We start from the raw sequence: 19587 nt of genomic DNA, 5'->3' as shown, positions 1-19587 counted from the left end.
TTTTTGAATTAAAATTTTTAAAATATCTCAAACTGCTAGACTTTATTTTGGAAATTTTGGAAAAATGGTAGAAAGTTTTGAAAAACTGAAGACGTAGTTGACTTCACAGGATTGAAATCGACAAAAAAATTTTGTTTGTTAAGATTCTAAAAAGCTCGAAAAAAAGTCCAAAATTTTGTAAAGTATAGAAAAATTGATCTTTTTCCGAAATTGTCTAAAAATCCATAAAAAATTCTTGGGGATACATTTGGACGAGCTGAATCCAAAAACATGATCTGTTGATTCCAGGATTGAGGACTATTATTGAAAAATCCTGACTAATCCTAGCATTTTTGTTAATGATGTATTCAGCGCGATTCCGGAAAAACTGGAAGTACAAAAATTATGAAAAAAATCATGCTTACGTAGGAATGGCGGTTTTATTAAGGAAAATAATCCGAAGTTGATACGATGACTGGTTCTGGAAATATGTTTCATCAAAGTCAAATTTTTAAAAAAATTCAAAAATGGCTATAGATATTTCATTTTGGAAATTTTGGAAAACTGGTAGGAATTTTAGAAGAACTGAAGGCAGATTGGATTTCACGAGATCGAGATCAACAAATAAATATTCTTTGTCAAATTTCGAAGAGCTCCAGAAAAGGGCAAAATTTCGTAAATTTTTGAAAAACGGATCTTATTCCGAAATTGACTAAAAATTCAAAAAAAGTTCCGGAAGGTACATTTTAACGACCTGAATCCAAAAATTTACCGTGTTAACAGTCCCGATACAAGATTGAGAACCATTATCGAAAAATCCGGAGTAATCGTGGTATTTTTGTGAAGGATGTATTTAGGGCGATTCCGGAAAAACTGGAAATACAAAAATTATGAAAAAAATCATGCTTATGCAAGAATGAACATTTTATTAAGGAAAATAGTTCCAAGTCGGTACGACGACTGGTTTTCGAAATACATTTTTTTAAACTAAAATTTTTAAAATATCTCAAAAATTGGTATATTTCATTTTGGAAATTTTGGAAAAATGATAGAAAGTTTTGAAAAACTGATGACGTAGTTGACTTCACAGGGTTGGAATCAACAAAAAAATGTTGTTTATTAAGTTTCCAAAAAGCTCGAGAAAGAGTCCAAAATTTCGTAAAATATGCAAAAATTGATCTTTTTCCGAAATTGTCTAAAAATCCATAAAAAATTCTTGGAGATACATTTGGACGAGCTGAATCCAAAAACATGACCTGTTGATGGTCCCGGTCCAGGATTGAGGACTATTATTGAAAAATCCTGACTAATCCTAGCATTTTTGTTAATGATGTATTTAGCGCGATTCCGGAAAAACTGGAAGCACAAAAATTATGAAAAAAATCATGCTTACGCAGGAATGGCGGTTTTATGAAGGAAAATAATCCGAAGTTGATACGATGACTGATTCTGGAAATATGTTTCATCAAAGTCAAATTTTTTAAAGTACTTCAAAAATTGCTATATTTCATTTTGGAAATTTTGAAAAAATGGTAGGAATTTTAGAAGAACTGAAGGCAGATTTGATTTCACGAGATCGAAATCAACAAAAAAATATTGTTTGGCAAATTTCGAAAAATTGCGAGAAAACGTCCAAAATTTCATAAGGTTTTGAAAAATTGATCTTATTCCGAAATTGCCCAAAAATACAAAAAAATTCTGGGAGGTACATTTTGATGAGCTGAATCCAAAAATATATCGTGTTAATGGTTCCGGTAGAAAAATGATGGTTATAATCGAAAAGTCCGGAATAATCGTGGCATTTTTGTTAAAGACGTATTTAACGCGATTCCGGAAAAATTTGGAGTCCAAAAATTATGAAAAAAATCATGTTTACGCAGGAATGATGACTTTATTAAGAAAAATAATACCAAGTCGATAGGATGACTGGTTCTCGAAATATAATTTTTTTAAATAACATTTTTAAAATATCTCAAAAATTGCTATATTTCATTTTGGAAATGGTAGGAATTTTCGAAAAACTGAAGACGCAGTTGACTTTACGGGACCCAAATCAACAACAAAATCTTGTTTGTAAGTTCCGAAAAAGCTCGAGAAAAGGTGGAAAAATTCATCTTATCTAAGAATTTTCACAACCACCATTTTTCAAAGCTCACGAGAGAGTTGAAGGTTCTAATAATTGGAAACTAATTTGGAACAAATAAAAATTCTGGCAATCTAGTCGACTGAGAAATCATGACTTAAGTAGAGCGGCGCCATCTGTGAACGGGAAGCAAAAGTTCGTTAAGAGAACTGTTTGAAATTGTTTCTTGTGATAATTCGAATTCGCGGCTTATTTTTCAATAAAAAACGTTAATCACGTGTCGAAATGACGTCGTTAACTTCTGGACACATAAACCAAACTAAAATAAACTGACCAATCCGGGCCGAGTTTCTCCTAAATGTTGCAAATTCTACACCCACGAGTCGCCGCTGTTGTCCACGATGCACGAATTTTATGAATCGCTTTATCAACCTTGAATAATATTCATTAATATTTTTCTATTCTATTAATAGTTTCACGCTCATCACTACACTTCTTTAAATGGAAAGACCACTTTTTCTACGATTATTCTAATACAATCCCGTAGAGTACAACAGTTCATCACACTTCCATGTGTACACATTGCAACATCGAAACAATAAAAACCCAGATAATATCATTAAGAAATATGTAGACAGGAATTGTCCTCTTCCTGTTGCAAAATCTCTCTGATACCAGTACGGTAAATATTTTTCAAACGTGATTCACAGAAATATTTCACCCTGCGGCCATCTGCTCGGTTTGCAACGCCACTTCACAGAACTGAAGACGTCTCTATAATAAAATCGTTTCCACATTTCGAGGCTCTCGCTGAATTATTAAAACCGTGTCAGAGCGGACGCCGATACTCAGTCATTGTTTTCTGATCATTCCAATCAGACATTAATATGATTGCGGGTCACTCGGTAATTATAAGTGTGTTCATTTTGAGATTCAGCGTGAGCGGATTTCCAGTGAATCCGCCTGAAAATGCCAAAGTACCGTCTCCGAAAGTGGTAAGTTATGATTTTTGGAAAAATCGTACTATTAGTTGTAATTTTTCTATCAAAAACAAAAATGCAGAAATGTATGTACCCAAATATGAATATAAATGTGTTTACGGTACTCTCGTCACCTTCAGAATTGATAATCGTAAAAATGGCATTTCAATTGTGTTCGAGTCATTTTTAGTACTTATGGAATCAAAATACTATACAAAGTATTTCAGCTGGACTTTTTGAAAAAATTCGGGTACATAGAAGAAGACGACGCCAATTCTGGTGCTCTGTACACCGAAACCGGGATCTCCGAGACTCTCAAAATCGTCCAGAGATACGGCGCTATTGAGGAAACCGGAGTCCTAGACAACGCCACCCTTCACTTAATGTCGTCCCCTCGATGTGGTGTCCGCGACATCGTTAAACCCAAACGGGGCAAACGATACGTCCTGGGTTCCGAAGGCTGGGACAAACGAACCATAACTTACTTGTAAGGACCCCACACAGTCCACACACCCATATTTTTCTAAAATGGTCATTCCAGTATAGCTAATTGGTCACCCAAACTGGGTGAAGACTCCGTCACCAAGAACATCCAACTAGCGTTGGACACGTGGGGCAAATACGGTCACTTGAGGTTCCAAAAAGCGGCTACTCCAGACGCCGACATAATTGTGGCTTTCGGGAGTAGCTACCATGGTGATAGGTACCCGTTCGATGGGCCTGGGAATATCCTAGCACACGCGTTTTTTCCAAATGAGGATCAAGGTTTCGGGGGGGATATACATTTCGATGCTGACGAAGAGTGGAAGGATGGGTGGAAAGAAGAGGATGAGGAAGGAATGGACTTTTTGACTGTGGCGGTCCATGAACTGGGGCATTCGTTGGGTTTGTCGCACTCAATTGACTTGAATTCGGTCATGTTTCCCTATTATCGGAGGAATGAAATCGGGGGGTTGCCCCAACTCGGGTACGACGATATTCTAGGAATGTATGAACTATATAGTAAGTGGTGGTACTAAAAGTACTCGTGTCTAACTAATACTGGTTTCAGTTCGTAGAAACATTAAGGATGACAACTACATTCCGACGACGGATGACGGTGGATTTGAAACAACCACCACGTCTAGTACGAGTCGTACCACACATGACCCTAGTACTACTAGTGAAACTAGCACTGAAACCACAACAGAACCACAGTACACCACTAACTTTGGAAACGACAATTCAACCTCGATTCTGTATACCGGCGACGACGAATCCGTAGACATTCACCGGTACCACGACCCTAAACACACCATACCATCCACCAATTCCCCGAGTTTACCCTACATATGCCACGGTCGCTTCGACGCAGTGGCGGTACTAAGACAAGAAATCTTCATTTTTAAAGAACGGGTACTTCTGCAAAATCACGAAAAACTAAACTAAATTTTTCGTTTTAGTATGTTTGGAGACTGAAGGATTTGGGTAAGGTAGACCCCGGATACCCACTTTTGATTACCCAAATGTTCCCCGATCTTCCGACTTCCATCGATCAAATAGACGCCGCGTATGAGAGACCAGATGGGATGATCGTGTTGTTCACCGGGGACATGTTTTGGGTCTACGATGGTAAAAGTTTCGTGGAAAATAGCCCAAAACCACTTAGCTATTATGGGTTGCCGCCAAATATAGACAAAATCGATGCCGTTCAAAACTGGGCTAGAAATGGTAAGTCGAAACGTTCCAAGATAGTCCGAACACCCATTTTTTTCAGGTAAGACATACCTATACAAGCAAAACATATTCTGGAGGTACAACGAAACGGCACAAACTATGGATGAGGGTTACCCTATGGATATGCAGCGTTGGAAGGGGGTTCCACACAACCTGGACGCAGCTACAACCTGGAAAGGTATAACCTACTTCTTCAAAGACGAGTTATACTGGAAATTTGATAACCAATGGATTACCATTACCGACCAGTCGCCGCTACCATCACCCCAGTTGTGGCTGGGTTGTCCAGAAGACGAGCGATCTCTAGCCAGATTGTAAAACAAAAACTCTGTTTACGAATTCTTACAAAAATAAATTTATTGTGTTTACAATATTACTTTGGCAAAATTTTGTCGTATAGCAGTTTTAATTCATCCCAAAACACCAGACAGAGGACAGTGTGAGGACCCAGTCTTAAGTACATCGGGCCTACCCCTTTATAGAACGCCGAGAGACCTTCGGACTTAAAAATTTTGACCACACAGTCCAAGTAGTTGCCGTAGAGAATGCCTTTACCGTTGGCGTCCACAGCTGAAAACAACTTTAACGCTACTTAAGACACACGTTTTAGAAACTTACGTTGATTGTAAAGTCGGGTCATTATTAAATCGAAAGGTGTCATCATGACACTGATGGCCACACCCCCCACCATGCTACCGCACAATGACGTCAGTAGTGGCTTCCCAGAAAAAAACTCATACTGGTTTAGAAACTCCTTGCTATATTTGAACGACGTCAATTGGGAGACAGAACCGACGAAAGCCCTTGGAACTGAGCCCCCAGCACCACGAAACAGACCCTTAATCTAAAACAAAGCCACAATTAGTACTAGTACTAAAACTAACTTCGTTAGTATAAATAAAAGACAATTTTAAGACGACTTTTATTGGTTTATTGTGACTTACTCCGCTTTTAACAAAAATATTTTTAAGTGCACTCCACGTCCCCACGTGATTGTGTTGATACCCCACCGCTATAGCTTGGACCGCTTGAGCTTGCAGGTGCGTCTTTACCAGAAAAAACGGGCTAGCGAAGTACTGTCCGATCACTCCTCCAGCTCCCCCCACCAAGACGCTTTTATAAAAAACCAAGTTTCCGTTTTTGTCGGTTATGTACCCCTGATTTTCACCAAACTGGAATGTTCCTGTAGGAAGACCACGTTACTAATGTCACTTCACCCTAAAAGTACCCTGCCTAGTCTCATTCCGTTCATTATAAGTTGAACCCACAAGGCGGGGACCAAACCTTTCTGGAGAGCCAGGACCCCGTCATTTTTGGCCACCACGTACCCGGCGTGGAGGACGTTCCTGTAGTGGATCGTGTGTTGATTCTTGGCGCGAAGTTCCCCCTGGAGTTGTAAACGGGTCTTCAGGACTTCGAGGGGGTTCGTGAAAAAACAGGCCGCCATGGCGGCGGCGCCTGCTATCATGAAGTCCATGGGGGTGGGTCATGGGGAATTGCGACCTACAATACACACTGGTCACAAGACTACCAACACTTACAAGTTTTTCGAAAGTGCGTCAGTCCTTACTTAAGTAAAGTATGCGCAGTTTGAGCGCGGATTCGGTCCAGTTCAGGTGCACCGTTTCAAACTAAACTAAACCAAACAGTGAATTTGTGGTTCTGTGTGTTAACTGGTTTAAACAAGTCAATCGTGACAGAATAAGAAAGGTAAATACCTTTGTTGTGTGTTGTGTACATAGTTGTCATTGTTTAGTTCTAACAGAGATCTCTACTTACCTGCCTAAATTAGTTTGTACGTACACATATCACAAAAACTATCACTCCATACATATCACATTGTTTCTTTGACCACTCTCTCGATCGTTGTGTTGTCGTGTCATCGTCACTACTAGAGCAGAGTCCGATAACTATCGATTGCATAATCGCGACTTAGATAACCCACAATACACGTGTATTACGGGTTGCATAAAACACTAACCCCTTGTTCTCTATAAATTAAAGCCATCGCTTGCCACATATTTCGGTGTTGGTGTTGATGTCCCACAGCAATGGCTTCCGAAGACTGTGTCTGCAAATGCGTCTTTACTAGAAACACAGGACTGCAAGCTAACTGTCCAGCGACTCCTCCAACACCTCCAGCCAGAACACTCTTATAAAATACTGTATTGCCTTCTTTGTCCAACACGTAGCCTCCATCTTCCAGACTTTGGTATATACCTGGAGAGTTCAATTTTTTAAAAATACCACCACAACACACTAGAGTTAACCTAGTCGGACTCCGTTCATGATAAACTGCACCCACAAAGCCGGAGATAGACCCTTCTGGAGGGATAGAACGCCATCGTGTTTCACTATACTATAGGTGGCATGAAAGATGTTCCTGTAGTGGACTGCGTACTGACCCTTGGCGCGCAGTTCCCCTTGCAGTTGCATCCGAGTCTTCAGGACCTCCAAAGGGTTGGAGAAGAAACCAGCACCCACGGCTGCCACCCCAGCGATCACGAAATCCATTCGGGACACTAAATCAAACTATTGCATCATTATGTTAATTTGACGTTGTTTGTGCAGAAGAAGTCTGATTATCTTATCTTGTGTGTAATTGTGTTCGTGTTGAAAATCGAGATTGGCGTCATTGAAGGTCTTAATAGATTACAGAAGCAATTTGGTGGCTAAACATTTCAGGATAAAGACAATACGGTACTTACGGGGAGATTTTTTTCTAATATAACAATGAACTTTTCAACTTCGATTTGATCAGAATAATGAGGTAGCTGCTATTGTTGTTTTTATGTTAAATGTACCCATAAATACAATGTAATTAACGACCCTGCAGTAGATAAAGGTAATATATGTAATAATCACATTTCCATATCTATGTTTTATTATTCGAACTTGTACACTAAAAATGGCTCGATGTAATCGCAATGAGCCAGGTGGTATCATAAAATTCTAATGTTCTAAAGTCAATTCGGGATACTTTTAATTGTCACGTTTCGTATTTTAGGAAAGTTATTAAATGGATCATTTAGGTACGTAATCTGTATATCAGGATATTGTGTTTTTTATTTATACATTCTTAATAGAAAGCGTTGCATGATGGCCAGTGGCGGCGTAGCTCGTTTTGGTACCCAGGGCGGTCTACACATACTCAGAAAAAAAGACAAAATATAAGCCCCGCCCACCCACCCTATCGCTATTGTGATGAGTTTTTTATTTGCCGTGAACCAAGGGGGCGAAGCTTAACTGCAAAATCCTTATTTGTTGTTCATAGAATACTATGTATATTAAGAAAAAATTAAAGAAAAAGATTAAGCCCCACCCATGCCTGACCTGATCTAAACAGTAATGAAGTTGTTATTCTTTGCAAAATCCATATTTCCTTACAAAAATTTACCATTTTAAACGTGTTTTACGTTTCTAAGAATAAAAGAAATCATCACAATTCAGATGGGGCGGGTGGGCGGGGTAAATATTTTACCTTTTTTTCTTAATATACTTAGTATTCTTTGAACACGACACTAAAAAACATGGTTTTCATTTCTTGTAAAGAAATATGTACTTTGCAGTTAATCTCTGCCCTCTTGGTTTACGTCGAATAAAAAAAATCATCACAATGGAGACAGGGCGGGTGGGCGGGCTTACATTTTACCTTTTTGTTTTAATATGTGTAGACTTCTTTTCACAACATGAAACTTAAAACATAGAAATGAAAATTTGTATAAGGAAATATGGCTTTTGTAATAGGCTCCGCCCCATAATTGCAAAATGCATATTTCCTTGCAAAAATGTACCATTTTCACCATGTTCCAAGCTTCTTGTTGTGAAAAGATGACTTATATATATTAAGAAAAAAAAAACAAAATATAAGCCCCACCCACCCACCCTATCGCAATTCTGATGAATTTTTTTATGCGTCGTAAGCCAAGGGATGGAGTTTAATTGTAAAATCTTTATTTTTCTCAGCCACATTATTTTTACTTTACAAGCGTAAGTGAAGGAAGTATTGTAATCAAATCCGTCGGCTGACGCTCTACTTTTACATTTTCTCGACGTTTCATGACGCCTAGAGTACGAAGAAATAGGTCTCTTGTTTCGGTCTGTCTGTCTGCTGATAAAGCTGATTTTCGCAAAACACATACCCTCTAAGAAAAGAAAGGGAGGGTGGGCGGGGCTAGTACTTGCTAAGATAAGACTGACTTTGGCAGATGATATATTCTTTAAGAAAAGAAAGGGCGGGTGGGCGGGGCTAGTACCTGCTACGATAAAACTGACTTTGGCAAATGACATACCCTCTAAGAAACGAGAGGGTGGGTGGGCGGGGCTAGTACCTTCTAAAATAAGATCGATTTTGGCAATGGACGTATCCTGTAAGAAATTTAATTAAATTATTATAAGAAAAAACACTCAAGACTATTTCAGATTCGTAAAAAGTAAAACACTAAAAGCTCAAAAGATTTTTTCAAGTTCATTCAGCAACAAAACACCAAATTTAAATTTATCCGAAATTAAAACACTCACTTTTCGGACAGAAAAAATGTCTCTAACCGAAATTAACTAAATATTCTCTTTTTCGAGTAGAATTCGTCTATAAACTCTTCCAATTCTTCTAAAATTCTATCGAACTTTTGATTTCGTTCTGCAGTTCTAGCTCTACAAATAGATCAGAGGTCTATAATTTCAGATTTCTAGACAGAATTCTTCTAGAATAATCTCGAACCAAATTAATTACGCTCCCTGTTCAATTTTAACCCTGAAGGCGAAATTCCTCTATATCTATATAAAAAAGAATTTTTTGCTTTATTTTGTGTGTGATTTGATGTTTGACATTTGACATTATACAACAACACAAAAGGAAAACTAACCTCACCCACTCTGAATTTAATTGAGATGAAAACTGAACTCTGTATTGTCGGTGATTAGACCTACGCTTAAAAAAATTTCAAAGCTCGTCTATCACCTTTTTTTTCATCACTTATTTTATTGGTCATTGTTTTTTGAATTTCATTGGCTTATTTCATTTATTGTGAGATGAAAATTGAATTTTAGTTTATCAAATTGTCCAATTCTACGCTTAAAAAAAATCAAAGTGGCCGCACCCACCCACCCTGTTTTCTTTGTGATCATTCATTTTATTGGTGGAAAAGTGGATTTTATATTGAAAAACAGGAAAATCTAGACAAAAAAGGCAAAACTAACCCCACCCACCTGTGTTTTTTATTTTCATTGGCTTATTTATTTACTGAAACGAGAATTTAATTTTATTTTGTCAAGTGGTCGAATCTACGAATAAGAAAAGAGATAAAGCTGATTTTGGCAAATGACATAGCCTATAAGAAAAGGAAGGGAGGGTGGGCGGGGCTAGTACTTGCTAAGATAAGACTGACTTTGGCAGATGAGATATCCTCTAAGAAAAAAGAGGGTGGGTGGGCGGGGCTAGTACTTACTAAGATAAGACTGATTTTGGCAGATAAGATATCCTCTAAGAAAATAGAGGGCGGGTGGGCGGGGCTAGTACCTGCTACGATAAAACTGACTTTGGCAAATGACATACCCTCTAAGAAACGAGAGGGTGGGTGGGCGGGGCTCGTACCTTCTAAAATAAGATCGATTTTGACAAATGACGTGTTCTATAAGAAATTTAATTAAATTATTATAAGAAAAAACACTCAAGACTTTTTCAGATTCGTAAAAAGTAAAACACTAAAAGCTCAAAAGATTTTTTCAAGTTCATCCAGCAACAAAACTCCAAATTTAAATTTATCCGAAATTAAAACACTGACTTTTCGGACAGAAAAATTGTCTCTAACCGAAATTAACTAAATATTCTCTTTTTCGAGTAGAATTCGTCTATAAATTCTTCCAACTCTTCTAAAATTCTATCGAACTTTTGATTTCGTTCTGCAGTTCTAGCTCTACAAATAAATCAGAAGTCAGAAGTCTATAATTTCAGATTTCTAGGCAGAATTCTTCTAGAATAATCTCGAACCAAATTAATTACGCTCCCTGTTCAATTTTAACCCTGAGCGAAATTCTTCTATATCTATATAAAAAAGAAATTTTTGCTTTATTTTGTGTGATTTGATATTTGACATTTTACATTATACAACAACACAAAAGGAAAACTAACCTCACCCACTCTGAATTTAATTGACATGAAAATTGAACTTTGTATTGTCGGTGATTAGATCTACGCTTAAAAAAATTTCAAAGCTCATCTATCACCTTTTTTTCATCACTTATTTTATTGGTCATTGGTTTTGGAATTTTGTTGGCGTATTTTATTTACTGTGAGATGAAAATTGAATTTTAGTTTATTAAATTGTCCAATTCTACCTTTAAAAAAAATTCAAAATGGCCCCGCCCATTCACCCTGAACACCACAATTGAGGGGGGGGGGGTGGGCGGGGTTTATATTTTACCTTTTTTCTATATATACATAGTATTCTTTGAATAACACGATACTCAAAAACATGTTTTTAATTTCTTCTAAAGAAATAAATATTTTGCAGTTAAACTCTGTCCCCTTGGTACAAGGTGAATAAAAAAAATCATCACAATCGAGACAGGGTGGGTGGGCGGGCTTACATTTTACCTTTTTGTTTTAATGTGTGTAGACTTCTTTTCACAACATGAAACTTAAAACATAGAAATGAAAATTTGTATAAGGAAATGGATTTTGCAGTAGACTCCGCCCCATAATTACAAAATCCATATTTCCTTGCAAAAAATTTACCATTTTAACCATGTTCCAAGTTTCTTGTTGTGTAAAGATGACTTGTATATATTAAGAAAAAAAAAACAAAATATAAGCCCCACCCACCCACCCTATCGCAATTCTGATGATTTTTTTATGCATCGTAAGCCAAGGGACGGAGTTTAATAGTAAAATCCTTATTTATCTCAGCGACATTATTTTTACTTTACAAGCGTAAGTGAAGGAAGTATTGTAATCAAGTCCGTCGGCTGACGTTCTACTTTTACATTTTCTCGACGTTTCATGATGCCTAGAGTACGAAGAAATAAGTCTCCCGTTTCGGTTTGTCTGTCTGTCTGCAGTCCCGATTTTTTTTTTTTTTTTTGTATGTTTTTGCAGAGTGATTCTTGTGTAAGTACTGTCTAGCTTGGTACTTGGGGCGGACCGCCCCCACCGCCCCACCTTTACGCCGCCACTGATGATGCCGAGTCATGCTATACCACTATTTGAAGTATGTTACAGTCTGAAAAAAAAATGATCAAAGTACTTCGCTTTATTAAAAGATAACCGTTGTAGTTCCGATATTGCCACTTACGTAATACCACAATTACGCTTTATTATGACGACGTTTCTGTACGTGGTGGGGACAATAATTCAGCTGTCTAGCCCGCTCGAGATCATGTTAATAAATTTATATCACAAACATTAATAGACGCAGATTATCGTCACCACAATATCAATTATTTGTTTTAGGGCTAAAACCACAACATGGACTTCGCCATAGGCGGCGCAGCCGCCGTCTGCGCAGGTTTTTTCACCAACCCTTTGGAAGTCATGAAAACCCGGATGCAACTCCAAGGGGAGCTACGAAGTAGAGGCCACCATGCCGTCCACTACAAGAACGTGTTTCACGCTGGGTATGTCATCGCAAAACATGATGGTATTCTGGCGCTTCAAGCCGGGTTAGTACCAGGATTGTGGTTTCAGCTGGTACTGAACGGGTACCGCTTTGGTAAAGATGGATTTTATCTCACCATAAAGTGTGATTAATTTAGTTTTTTCAAGGGTTGTACCAAATTCTTGACGATAAAGGCTACATGAAAGACAACAAGGGCAAACTCGTGTTTTATAAAAGCTTGTTGGTTGGGGGTTTCGCAGGGGCTACTGGTGCTTTCATTGCTAGCCCATTTTACCTAATCAAGACACATTTGCAGTCGCAAGCTTCCAAGGAAATCGCTTTCGGGCACCAGTACCACTATAAAGGTACGTGGTCTGGACTTTGGGGGATTTTTAAAGAACAAGGGGTAATTCAGTCGGTTTTCATTTACCAGAAAGTAGTGGGTTTTGTTGTAGGTAAAAGGGCTATTTCGGGGTGGTTCTTCAGCAGTACCACGAGCTTTCGTGGGTTCCACGTCGCAGCTGACGTCGTTCGCGTACTGTAAAGAGTTTATGCGGAAGTACGACATTTTGCAGAACTCGCCTTTGATTATGAGCTTTGTGGCAAGTATGGTTGGAGGTGTTGCCATTAGTGTGATGATGACACCGTTTGATTTAGTATCAACACGACTGTACAATCAAGGTATAACGATAGGTCAACAGACTTCGTCGTACAATTTTGACTTGCAGGTGTCGATCAGTTTGGTAAAGGGTTGTTATACACGGGTTACACCGACTGTGTTATCAAAATCTGGAAAACTGAGGGCTTCCTAGGGTTCTATAAAGGTCTAGGTGCTAGTTATTTTAGGTTAGGACCCCACACTGTATTATGTTTGATGTTTTGGGACGAGTTCAAAGAATTATACAATAAAATAAAATAAATAAAGCAATTTTTGTCATAGTACTTTTATTTTGCAATCTAGGGAAGTTAATAAATCGCTGCCTAATATTTCTCCGAAAAATCATCAAGGTTGTCTGATAAGATTAAAAATATTTATATCGATTATTCAGAGTCATGTTTATACCGAAGGTCAACCGGCTAAATAAAGTGACCCAATAAGACGGGACTTAAATTGTCATAGGACGCACGTGATCCTTTTTGTGTTCATAATTAATAATTACATAACAAAATTGTCACAACATGTTTTCTAAGCACGCAAACAGGATCAATCGTTTCAAATGTGCCAGCAAGCACTGTAAGTGTTTACCAACCTTTAAATTTTAAATCACTTTTGTAAGTTTTAGATGCCACTCAGTCAAAAATTTTGGTCGACAAACCCATCGTCGAAATCGACGGTGACGAAATGACCAAGCTAATTTTCGACGAAATCAAAGCAAAACTCGTGTTCCCGTTTGTGGAAGTCAAGCGCGACTACTACGACTGCAGTATAACCAACAGGTACTAAAGTGGTACTGTTTCGTCATTCACAGATGTCGATTTTTAGAAACCAAACCCAGAACCAAGTGTCTAGGGATGCCGCCGCCGCCATTCTAAAGCACAATGTGGGTGTTAAGTGCTCGACGATAACACCAGACGAGGAGAGGGTTAAGGGTGAGTACTACTTCGTTGGGTTGTGTCACCTAAACACCAGAGTTTAATTTAACGCAAATGTGGCCTAGTCCCAATGGGATGATCCGTAACGCGCTTAATGGTACCCAGTTTAGAGAGTCAATTATTTTCAAAAACGTGAACAAGTACGTGCCGGGGTGGACGAAGCCCATCATCATGGGACGACACACATTTGGGGACCAGTATGGTGGGAAAGACGTGACAATTAAAAAACCATCAAAGGTTTGATTAATCAAACAACGATTTGTATTATTGTAGTCGCGTTGTAGATTTTTATTACAATTAAGTCAGACGATGGTACCGAAGACTCAGTTGAAGCTTTTAGTTACAAAGGCAAAGGGGTTGCAATGTTGACTTTCAACACCGAAGACAGCATCCGATCGTTCGCCGTTTCGTGCTTCAGAATGGCTCTAGAACGCAATTACCCGCTATATTTTGCCACCAAAAGTACCCTTTTGAAACAATACGACAAACTCTTCAATGAAGTGTTTCTAGACGTCTACGAGAAGTACGTTTCGTACTAAGACGAGTCGCAAAGTTCGAATTTTGCTTTCAGGGATTTCAAAACACAATTCGAGCACGCCAATTTGACTTTCGAGTTGCGACTAATCGATGATATGGCAGCCCAAGCGATGAAGTCTTCTGGTGGTTTCCTCTGGGCTTTGAAAAGCTACGATGGGGATGTCCTTTCCGACGTGGTGGGTCAAGGTTTTGGTTCTATGGGTTTGATGATACACAGTTTGGTATCTCATGATGGTAAAACCGTCATGACTGAGCCTGCGCATGGAACCGTGACACGACACTATCGGTAAATGGGTTCATTTTGTCCGATTTTTGTAACTTTGGAAATTGAAGGGAACACCAGAAAGGGGTGACGACGTCGACTAACCCCATATCGTCGATCTTTGCTTGGAGTAGGGGGCTTCAACATAGAGCGAAGCTCGATGGTAATGCGCAGTTGGAAAATTTTAGCAAAGCTTTGGAAAAAGCGACGGTTGGAACGGTGGAAGATGGATTGGTTACGAAAGATCTGGCACCCTGTGTCTACGGGAAAGAGTTTAAAGACAAGTTTTTAAGTACTTCGGAGTTTATCGACGAAGTAGTTAAACGTTTGAAATAAAAACTATACACAAATGTGTTTCTTTGATAGTACTATCTTAATGACATTCATACATATTCATTTATAATTGGCTTAGTCTGGAAAATGTCAGTGTGTAAACAATGGTGAATAAAGTGTTACTGTTGTTGTGTTTTCTGCAAGCTGTGACCAAGGTACTACCATCAATAAATTCGTAACAAGTACTAGTTTTTTGTTTCAATTGAAGTTAACAATTTCACACCGAAACCAACCCACCGTAGAGACCTCTCATGGTAGAATCAAAGGTACGATTTTACGAACCCGGCAGCCACCACATTCACAGTACTACGCCTTCAAAGGCATCCCCTACGCCAAACCACCCTTGAACCATTTACGTTTCAAAGTAAGACACTTCATTTTCCTGATTTTCCAAACGAAACTACTTCTTTAGCCACCACAAAATCCAAATCCTTGGAACGGGGTCAAACCGTGCCAAAAATTCGGAAATCCTTGTCTACAAATTAGCAAAACTGATGGTTCTGTTATCGGAAGTGAGGACTGTTTGACTTTGAATGTATTCACGAACGAGTTGGACGTCACAAGGTTGAAGCCGGTGATGTTCTGGATCCATGGAGGTGCTCATTTGAGAGGCTCGGGTTCGCTCTATGGACCTGACTATTTGGTTGAAAAACCTATTGTTTTGGTGACTGTAAATTTCCGTTTGAATGTTTTTGGTTTTTTGACGGTTAACGATGAAAATGCTTATGGAAACACGGGGATTAAGGATCAGGTAGCTGCGCTGAAATGGGTTCGGGATAATATCGCGAAATTTGGGGGAGATGCTTCCAGGGTTACGATTTTTGGGGAAAGTTCGGGAGCTAATTGTGTGTCTTTGTTGCAGCTGTGTCCTAGAACTAAAGGTAGAACTAGTCTATGTTTGGATGACCAATTGACTTCATTTTTAGGGTTGTATCATCAGGTAATAGTACAAAGTGGGTCTGCTCTTAACTCTAGATATTTACAAAGAAACCCACTTAAGTACGTCTATAATATTGCAAATTATTTTAATGTTAGTTCTGAAACAACTAAAACTATGGTTGAGGGGTTACAAACCATTGATGCCAAAGAGTTAACTAAAGTAGCCCATAATTACAAAGCTATGGTAAGTACCATGAAGTATATATACACGGGTAAACCTTTTTTTTCAGAGATATACCCAAAATTTGCAAGCGGGTCCTTTTTATCCCGTTATTGAAGTGGACAATCCTGGTGCTATAATTACTGATAGTCCGTTTGAATTGATGAAATCGGGCAAACTTAACCCAATACCTTTTATCGCTGGTTATAACACAGACGAAGGAACGCTTGGCCTAAAAAGTTATCTACGTGTTACTCAGATTGAAAGCGTACTTTCAATTTTGTTGTAGTTGTAAATTCCACCATGAATATTAGTGATTTTGATGAAAAATACGAACTGTTTGCCCCTCGATCTTTGAACAACGAAGACAATCAAGTTTCAATAGGGAAAGTAGTTAGAGGGTACTTTTTAGGAAATTCTTCTGCCACCAACGTTGATAAATTGTCAAAGGTGTCCCGTAGAAAACATAAATAGTGTTTTATTTTCTGTTTCAGTTTTTAGGGCAAGAGTTGCTGGTACGTGGTATCAGAAAACAGGCCGATTTTCAAAGACAATATTCTAGAGGGTACTTCTACAGATTTGGTTATAAAGGAACGAACACTGCAGGTCCAGGTACGTTTTCAGTTTTTCATTTTCATATTAAATCCACTGTCAAAATTGAAGGAGTTGGTCATGCTGAAGAATTACAGTACTTATTTAAACAGGAAGCTCCCAACGAAGTAACCGACCAGGATATTTTAACCCGAAGACGGATGGTTGAAATGTGGACCAATTTTGCAATTTTTGGGTAATATGCAGGAATTTTGAAATCCAGGACGATTTATTTGTGTGTAGGTCTCCACTTCCTGACGATACTCTAGTATCGGAAAACGTTTCCTGGAAGGAATGTCAAAGCAGCGGGCCGTTAAATTTTTTGAAAATAGGGACCAGTGTTACCCAGGGGACAAACCCAGACGACCAAACCTATCGCTTTTGGAAGGAACTTTTTAATAAATTTGGTGTAGAACCTTATCAAACTTATTAAAATGTGACAATGTATAAAACGCGAAATTAATAAAATTCTAAATCTTCAACTTTTTCTGAAGTTTTCAAAACGTGGCGGCTTCAGTTTTTCGACAATTCCTACATTTTTTTTTGGTATTCCAGAAAGACCTCGATCGCCGCACATCTAGAAGGAAGTATGGGTTTAAATAGACGGTTGGGTCAAGAGAGTCCACTCAGCTTGGCATATAAGTACTTTTTTCCAAACTTATCGACTTTAATCGCGTTATAAAACTGTGGTCCAGGAAGAGTGCTTGTGTTCATTTTGACATACGTTTCATCATCTATTAAATCCAGCGATTCTTTTCTTCATTCAAAAGTTTGTAGAGCTTTCCGCTCCGCTTTTAGGCCCTTATTTGTTCTTCACTCCTTTTTGGTATTCTTTCTTGTAAGTCTTTATACCGTTCCTTTTTTTGACATTTTGCACTGTTCTTACACTGACACCAAATTTTTTAGCAATTTTACGCATTGACATGAATTTTTCCAATGTCACCACGTTTTCTTCAGTTTTTGGATCTGGACCCTTTCTTCGGCGAGATTTAGGTAAATTTTCAGGTGTATAGTGGTTACCAAATTTATTTTCCGTCACTACAATATCAATTATTTATTTTAGGGCTAAATCCTCAACATGGACTTCGCCATAGGCGGCGCAGCCGCCGCCTGCGCTTGTTTTTTCACTAACCCTTTGGAGGTCATGAAAACCCGGATGCAACTCCAAGGGGAGCTACGAAGTCGAGGCCACCATGCCGTCCACTACAAGAACGTGTTTCACGCTGGGTACGTCATCGCGAAACATGATGGTATTCTGGCCCTTCAAGCCGGCTTAGTACCAGGATTGTGGTTTCAGCTGGTACTGAACGGGTACCGCTTTGGTAAAGATGGATTTTCTGTCACCATAAAGTGTGATTAATTTAGTTTTTTCAAGGGTTGTACCAAATTCTTGACGATAAAGGCTACATGAAAGACAACAAAGGGAAACTCGTGTTTTATATGAGTTTGTTGGTTGGGGGGTTCGCAGGGGCCACTGGTGCTTTCATTGCTAGCCCGTTTTACCTAATCAAGACACATTTGCAGTCGCAAGCTTCCACGGAAATCGCTTTCGGGCACCAGTACCACTATAAAGGTACGTGGTCTGGACTTTGGGGGATTTTTAAAGAACAAGGGGTAACTGAGTCGGTTTTCATTTACCAGAAAGTAGTGGTTTTTGTTGTAGGTAAAGGGACTATTTCGGGGTGGTTCTTCAGGAGTACCACGAGCTTTCGTGGGTTCAACGTCGCAGCTGACATCGTTCGCGTACTGTAAAGAGTTTATGCGGAAGTACGACATTTTGCAGAACTCGCCTTTGATTATGAGCTTTGTGGCGAGTATGGTTGGAGGTGTTGCCATTAGTGTGATGATGACACCTTTTGATTTAGTGGCAACACGACTGTACAATCAAGGTATAAAGATAGGCCAACAGACTTTGTGGTACAATTTTGACTTGTAGGTGTCGATCAGTTTGGTAAAGGGTTGTTATACACTGGTTACACCGACTGTGTTATCAAAATCTGGAAAACCGAGGGCTTTCTAGGGTTCTATAAAGGTCTAGGTGCTAGTTATTTTAGGTTAGGACCACACAGTGTGTTATGTTTGATGTTCTGGGACGAGTTCAAAGAATTATACAATAAAATAAAATAAATAAAGCTATTTTTGTCATAGTACTTTTATTTTGCAATCTAGGGAAGTTAATAAATCGCTGTCCAATTCTACGCTTAAAAAAATTCAAAGTGGTCCCGCCCACCCACCCTGTTTTCTTTGTGATCATTCATTTTATTGGTGAAAAAGTGGATTTTATATTGAAAAACATAGAAATCTAGACAAAAAGGGTAAAACTAACCCCACCCACCTCCGTTTTTGAATTTCATTGGCTTATTTATTTACTGAGATGAAAATTTAATTTTATTTTGTCAAGTGGTCGAATCTACGAATAAGAAAATCCTCAAAGTGGTCCCGCCCACCCAGCCTTTTTTTATCGCTCATTTCATAAGACGACAGGTGGATTTTATAATGAAGAATAGTGGAATCTAGATCATAACAGTAAAAGTACCCCACCCATCTCCGTTTTTTAATTTCTTAGAGGGTATGTCATTTGCCGAAGTCAGTTTTATCGTAGCAGGTACTAGCCCCGCCCACCCGCCCTTGTCTTTCTTAGAGGATATCTCATCTGCCAAAGTCAGTCTTATCTTAGCAAGTGCTAGCCCCGCCCACCCGCCCTTTCTCTTCTTAAAGGATATCTCATTTGCCAAATCAGTCTTGTCTTAGCAAGTACTAGTGGTAAAGTGGTCGAATCTACGAATAAGAAAAAATTTTAAAGTGATCCCGCCCACCCA

The 19587-nt window shown here is 38.7% G+C and overlaps 6 protein-coding genes across 12 annotated transcripts; 5 read left to right on the top strand and 1 right to left on the bottom strand.

Moving 5' to 3' along the window:
• Positions 1–2747: 2747 nt before the first annotated feature.
• On the top strand, positions 2748–5135 carry LOC135136023 (72 kDa type IV collagenase-like). Its single transcript, XM_064065139.1, has 6 exons — positions 2748–3057; positions 3270–3529; positions 3584–4044; positions 4094–4437; positions 4485–4752; positions 4799–5135. The coding sequence occupies exons 1-6, from the start codon at positions 2950–2952 to the stop codon at positions 5074–5076; spliced, it is 1719 nt and encodes a 572-aa protein (XP_063921209.1). The 5' UTR covers positions 2748–2949; the 3' UTR covers positions 5077–5135.
• LOC135136024 (solute carrier family 25 member 35-like) lies at positions 5090–7272 on the bottom strand. Of its 4 annotated transcripts, none has more exons than XM_064065140.1 (5): positions 6538–6709; positions 5992–6261; positions 5703–5941; positions 5377–5602; positions 5090–5328 (listed from the first exon to the last, which is right to left on the bottom strand). In XM_064065140.1, exons 2-5 carry the CDS (start codon positions 6233–6235, stop codon positions 5132–5134), a joined length of 906 nt encoding a protein of 301 aa, XP_063921210.1. In that variant the 5' UTR covers positions 6236–6261; positions 6538–6709; the 3' UTR covers positions 5090–5131. The 4 variants fall into 4 exon arrangements, with proteins under 4 accessions (XP_063921210.1, XP_063921211.1, XP_063921212.1 ...); XM_064065141.1 differs by lacking the exon at positions 6538–6709 and adding an exon at positions 6329–6405; XM_064065142.1 differs by lacking the exon at positions 6538–6709 and adding an exon at positions 6329–6397 and having other exon boundaries at positions 5992–6273.
• Positions 6389–13292, top strand: LOC135136026 (solute carrier family 25 member 35-like). 2 transcript variants are annotated; one of them, XM_064065144.1, is made up of 5 exons: positions 6389–6468; positions 12209–12467; positions 12521–12759; positions 12809–13034; positions 13082–13292. In XM_064065144.1, exons 2-5 carry the CDS (start codon positions 12224–12226, stop codon positions 13270–13272), a joined length of 900 nt encoding a protein of 299 aa, XP_063921214.1. In that variant the 5' UTR covers positions 6389–6468; positions 12209–12223; the 3' UTR covers positions 13273–13292. The 2 variants fall into 2 exon arrangements, with proteins under 2 accessions (XP_063921214.1, XP_063921215.1); XM_064065145.1 differs by lacking the exon at positions 6389–6468 and adding an exon at positions 7585–7603.
• On the top strand, positions 7384–18895 carry LOC135136027 (solute carrier family 25 member 35-like). Of its 3 annotated transcripts, none has more exons than XM_064065146.1 (5): positions 7384–7458; positions 17832–18090; positions 18144–18382; positions 18432–18657; positions 18705–18895. In XM_064065146.1, exons 2-5 carry the CDS (start codon positions 17847–17849, stop codon positions 18893–18895), a joined length of 900 nt encoding a protein of 299 aa, XP_063921216.1. In that variant the 5' UTR covers positions 7384–7458; positions 17832–17846. The 3 variants fall into 3 exon arrangements, with proteins under 3 accessions (XP_063921216.1, XP_063921217.1, XP_063921219.1); XM_064065147.1 differs by having other exon boundaries at positions 7449–7528; XM_064065149.1 differs by lacking the exon at positions 7384–7458 and adding an exon at positions 17701–17761.
• Positions 13455–15263, top strand: LOC135136356 (uncharacterized). Its single transcript, XM_064065594.1, has 7 exons — positions 13455–13587; positions 13637–13790; positions 13837–13943; positions 13984–14183; positions 14231–14469; positions 14518–14769; positions 14817–15263. The coding sequence occupies exons 1-7, from the start codon at positions 13533–13535 to the stop codon at positions 15079–15081; spliced, it is 1272 nt and encodes a 423-aa protein (XP_063921664.1). The 5' UTR covers positions 13455–13532; the 3' UTR covers positions 15082–15263.
• LOC135136355 (juvenile hormone esterase-like) lies at positions 15159–17254 on the top strand. Its single transcript, XM_064065593.1, has 9 exons — positions 15159–15233; positions 15287–15442; positions 15491–15959; positions 16005–16201; positions 16248–16416; positions 16467–16627; positions 16672–16789; positions 16841–16964; positions 17012–17254. Exons 1-9 carry the CDS (start codon positions 15183–15185, stop codon positions 17199–17201), a joined length of 1635 nt encoding a protein of 544 aa, XP_063921663.1. The 5' UTR covers positions 15159–15182; the 3' UTR covers positions 17202–17254.
• Positions 18896–19587: the final 692 nt, after the last annotated feature.

This window comes from Zophobas morio, unplaced genomic scaffold (assembly GCF_036711695.1).
Source record: "Zophobas morio isolate AGI-343-1 ecotype UQ-CSIRO unplaced genomic scaffold, CSIRO_AGI_Zmor_V1 ptg000026l, whole genome shotgun sequence".
Taxonomy (NCBI): domain Eukaryota; kingdom Metazoa; phylum Arthropoda; class Insecta; order Coleoptera; family Tenebrionidae; genus Zophobas; species Zophobas morio.
Note: the sequence above shows the minus strand (reverse complement) of the source record. Positions and strands in the feature narration are given on the sequence as shown.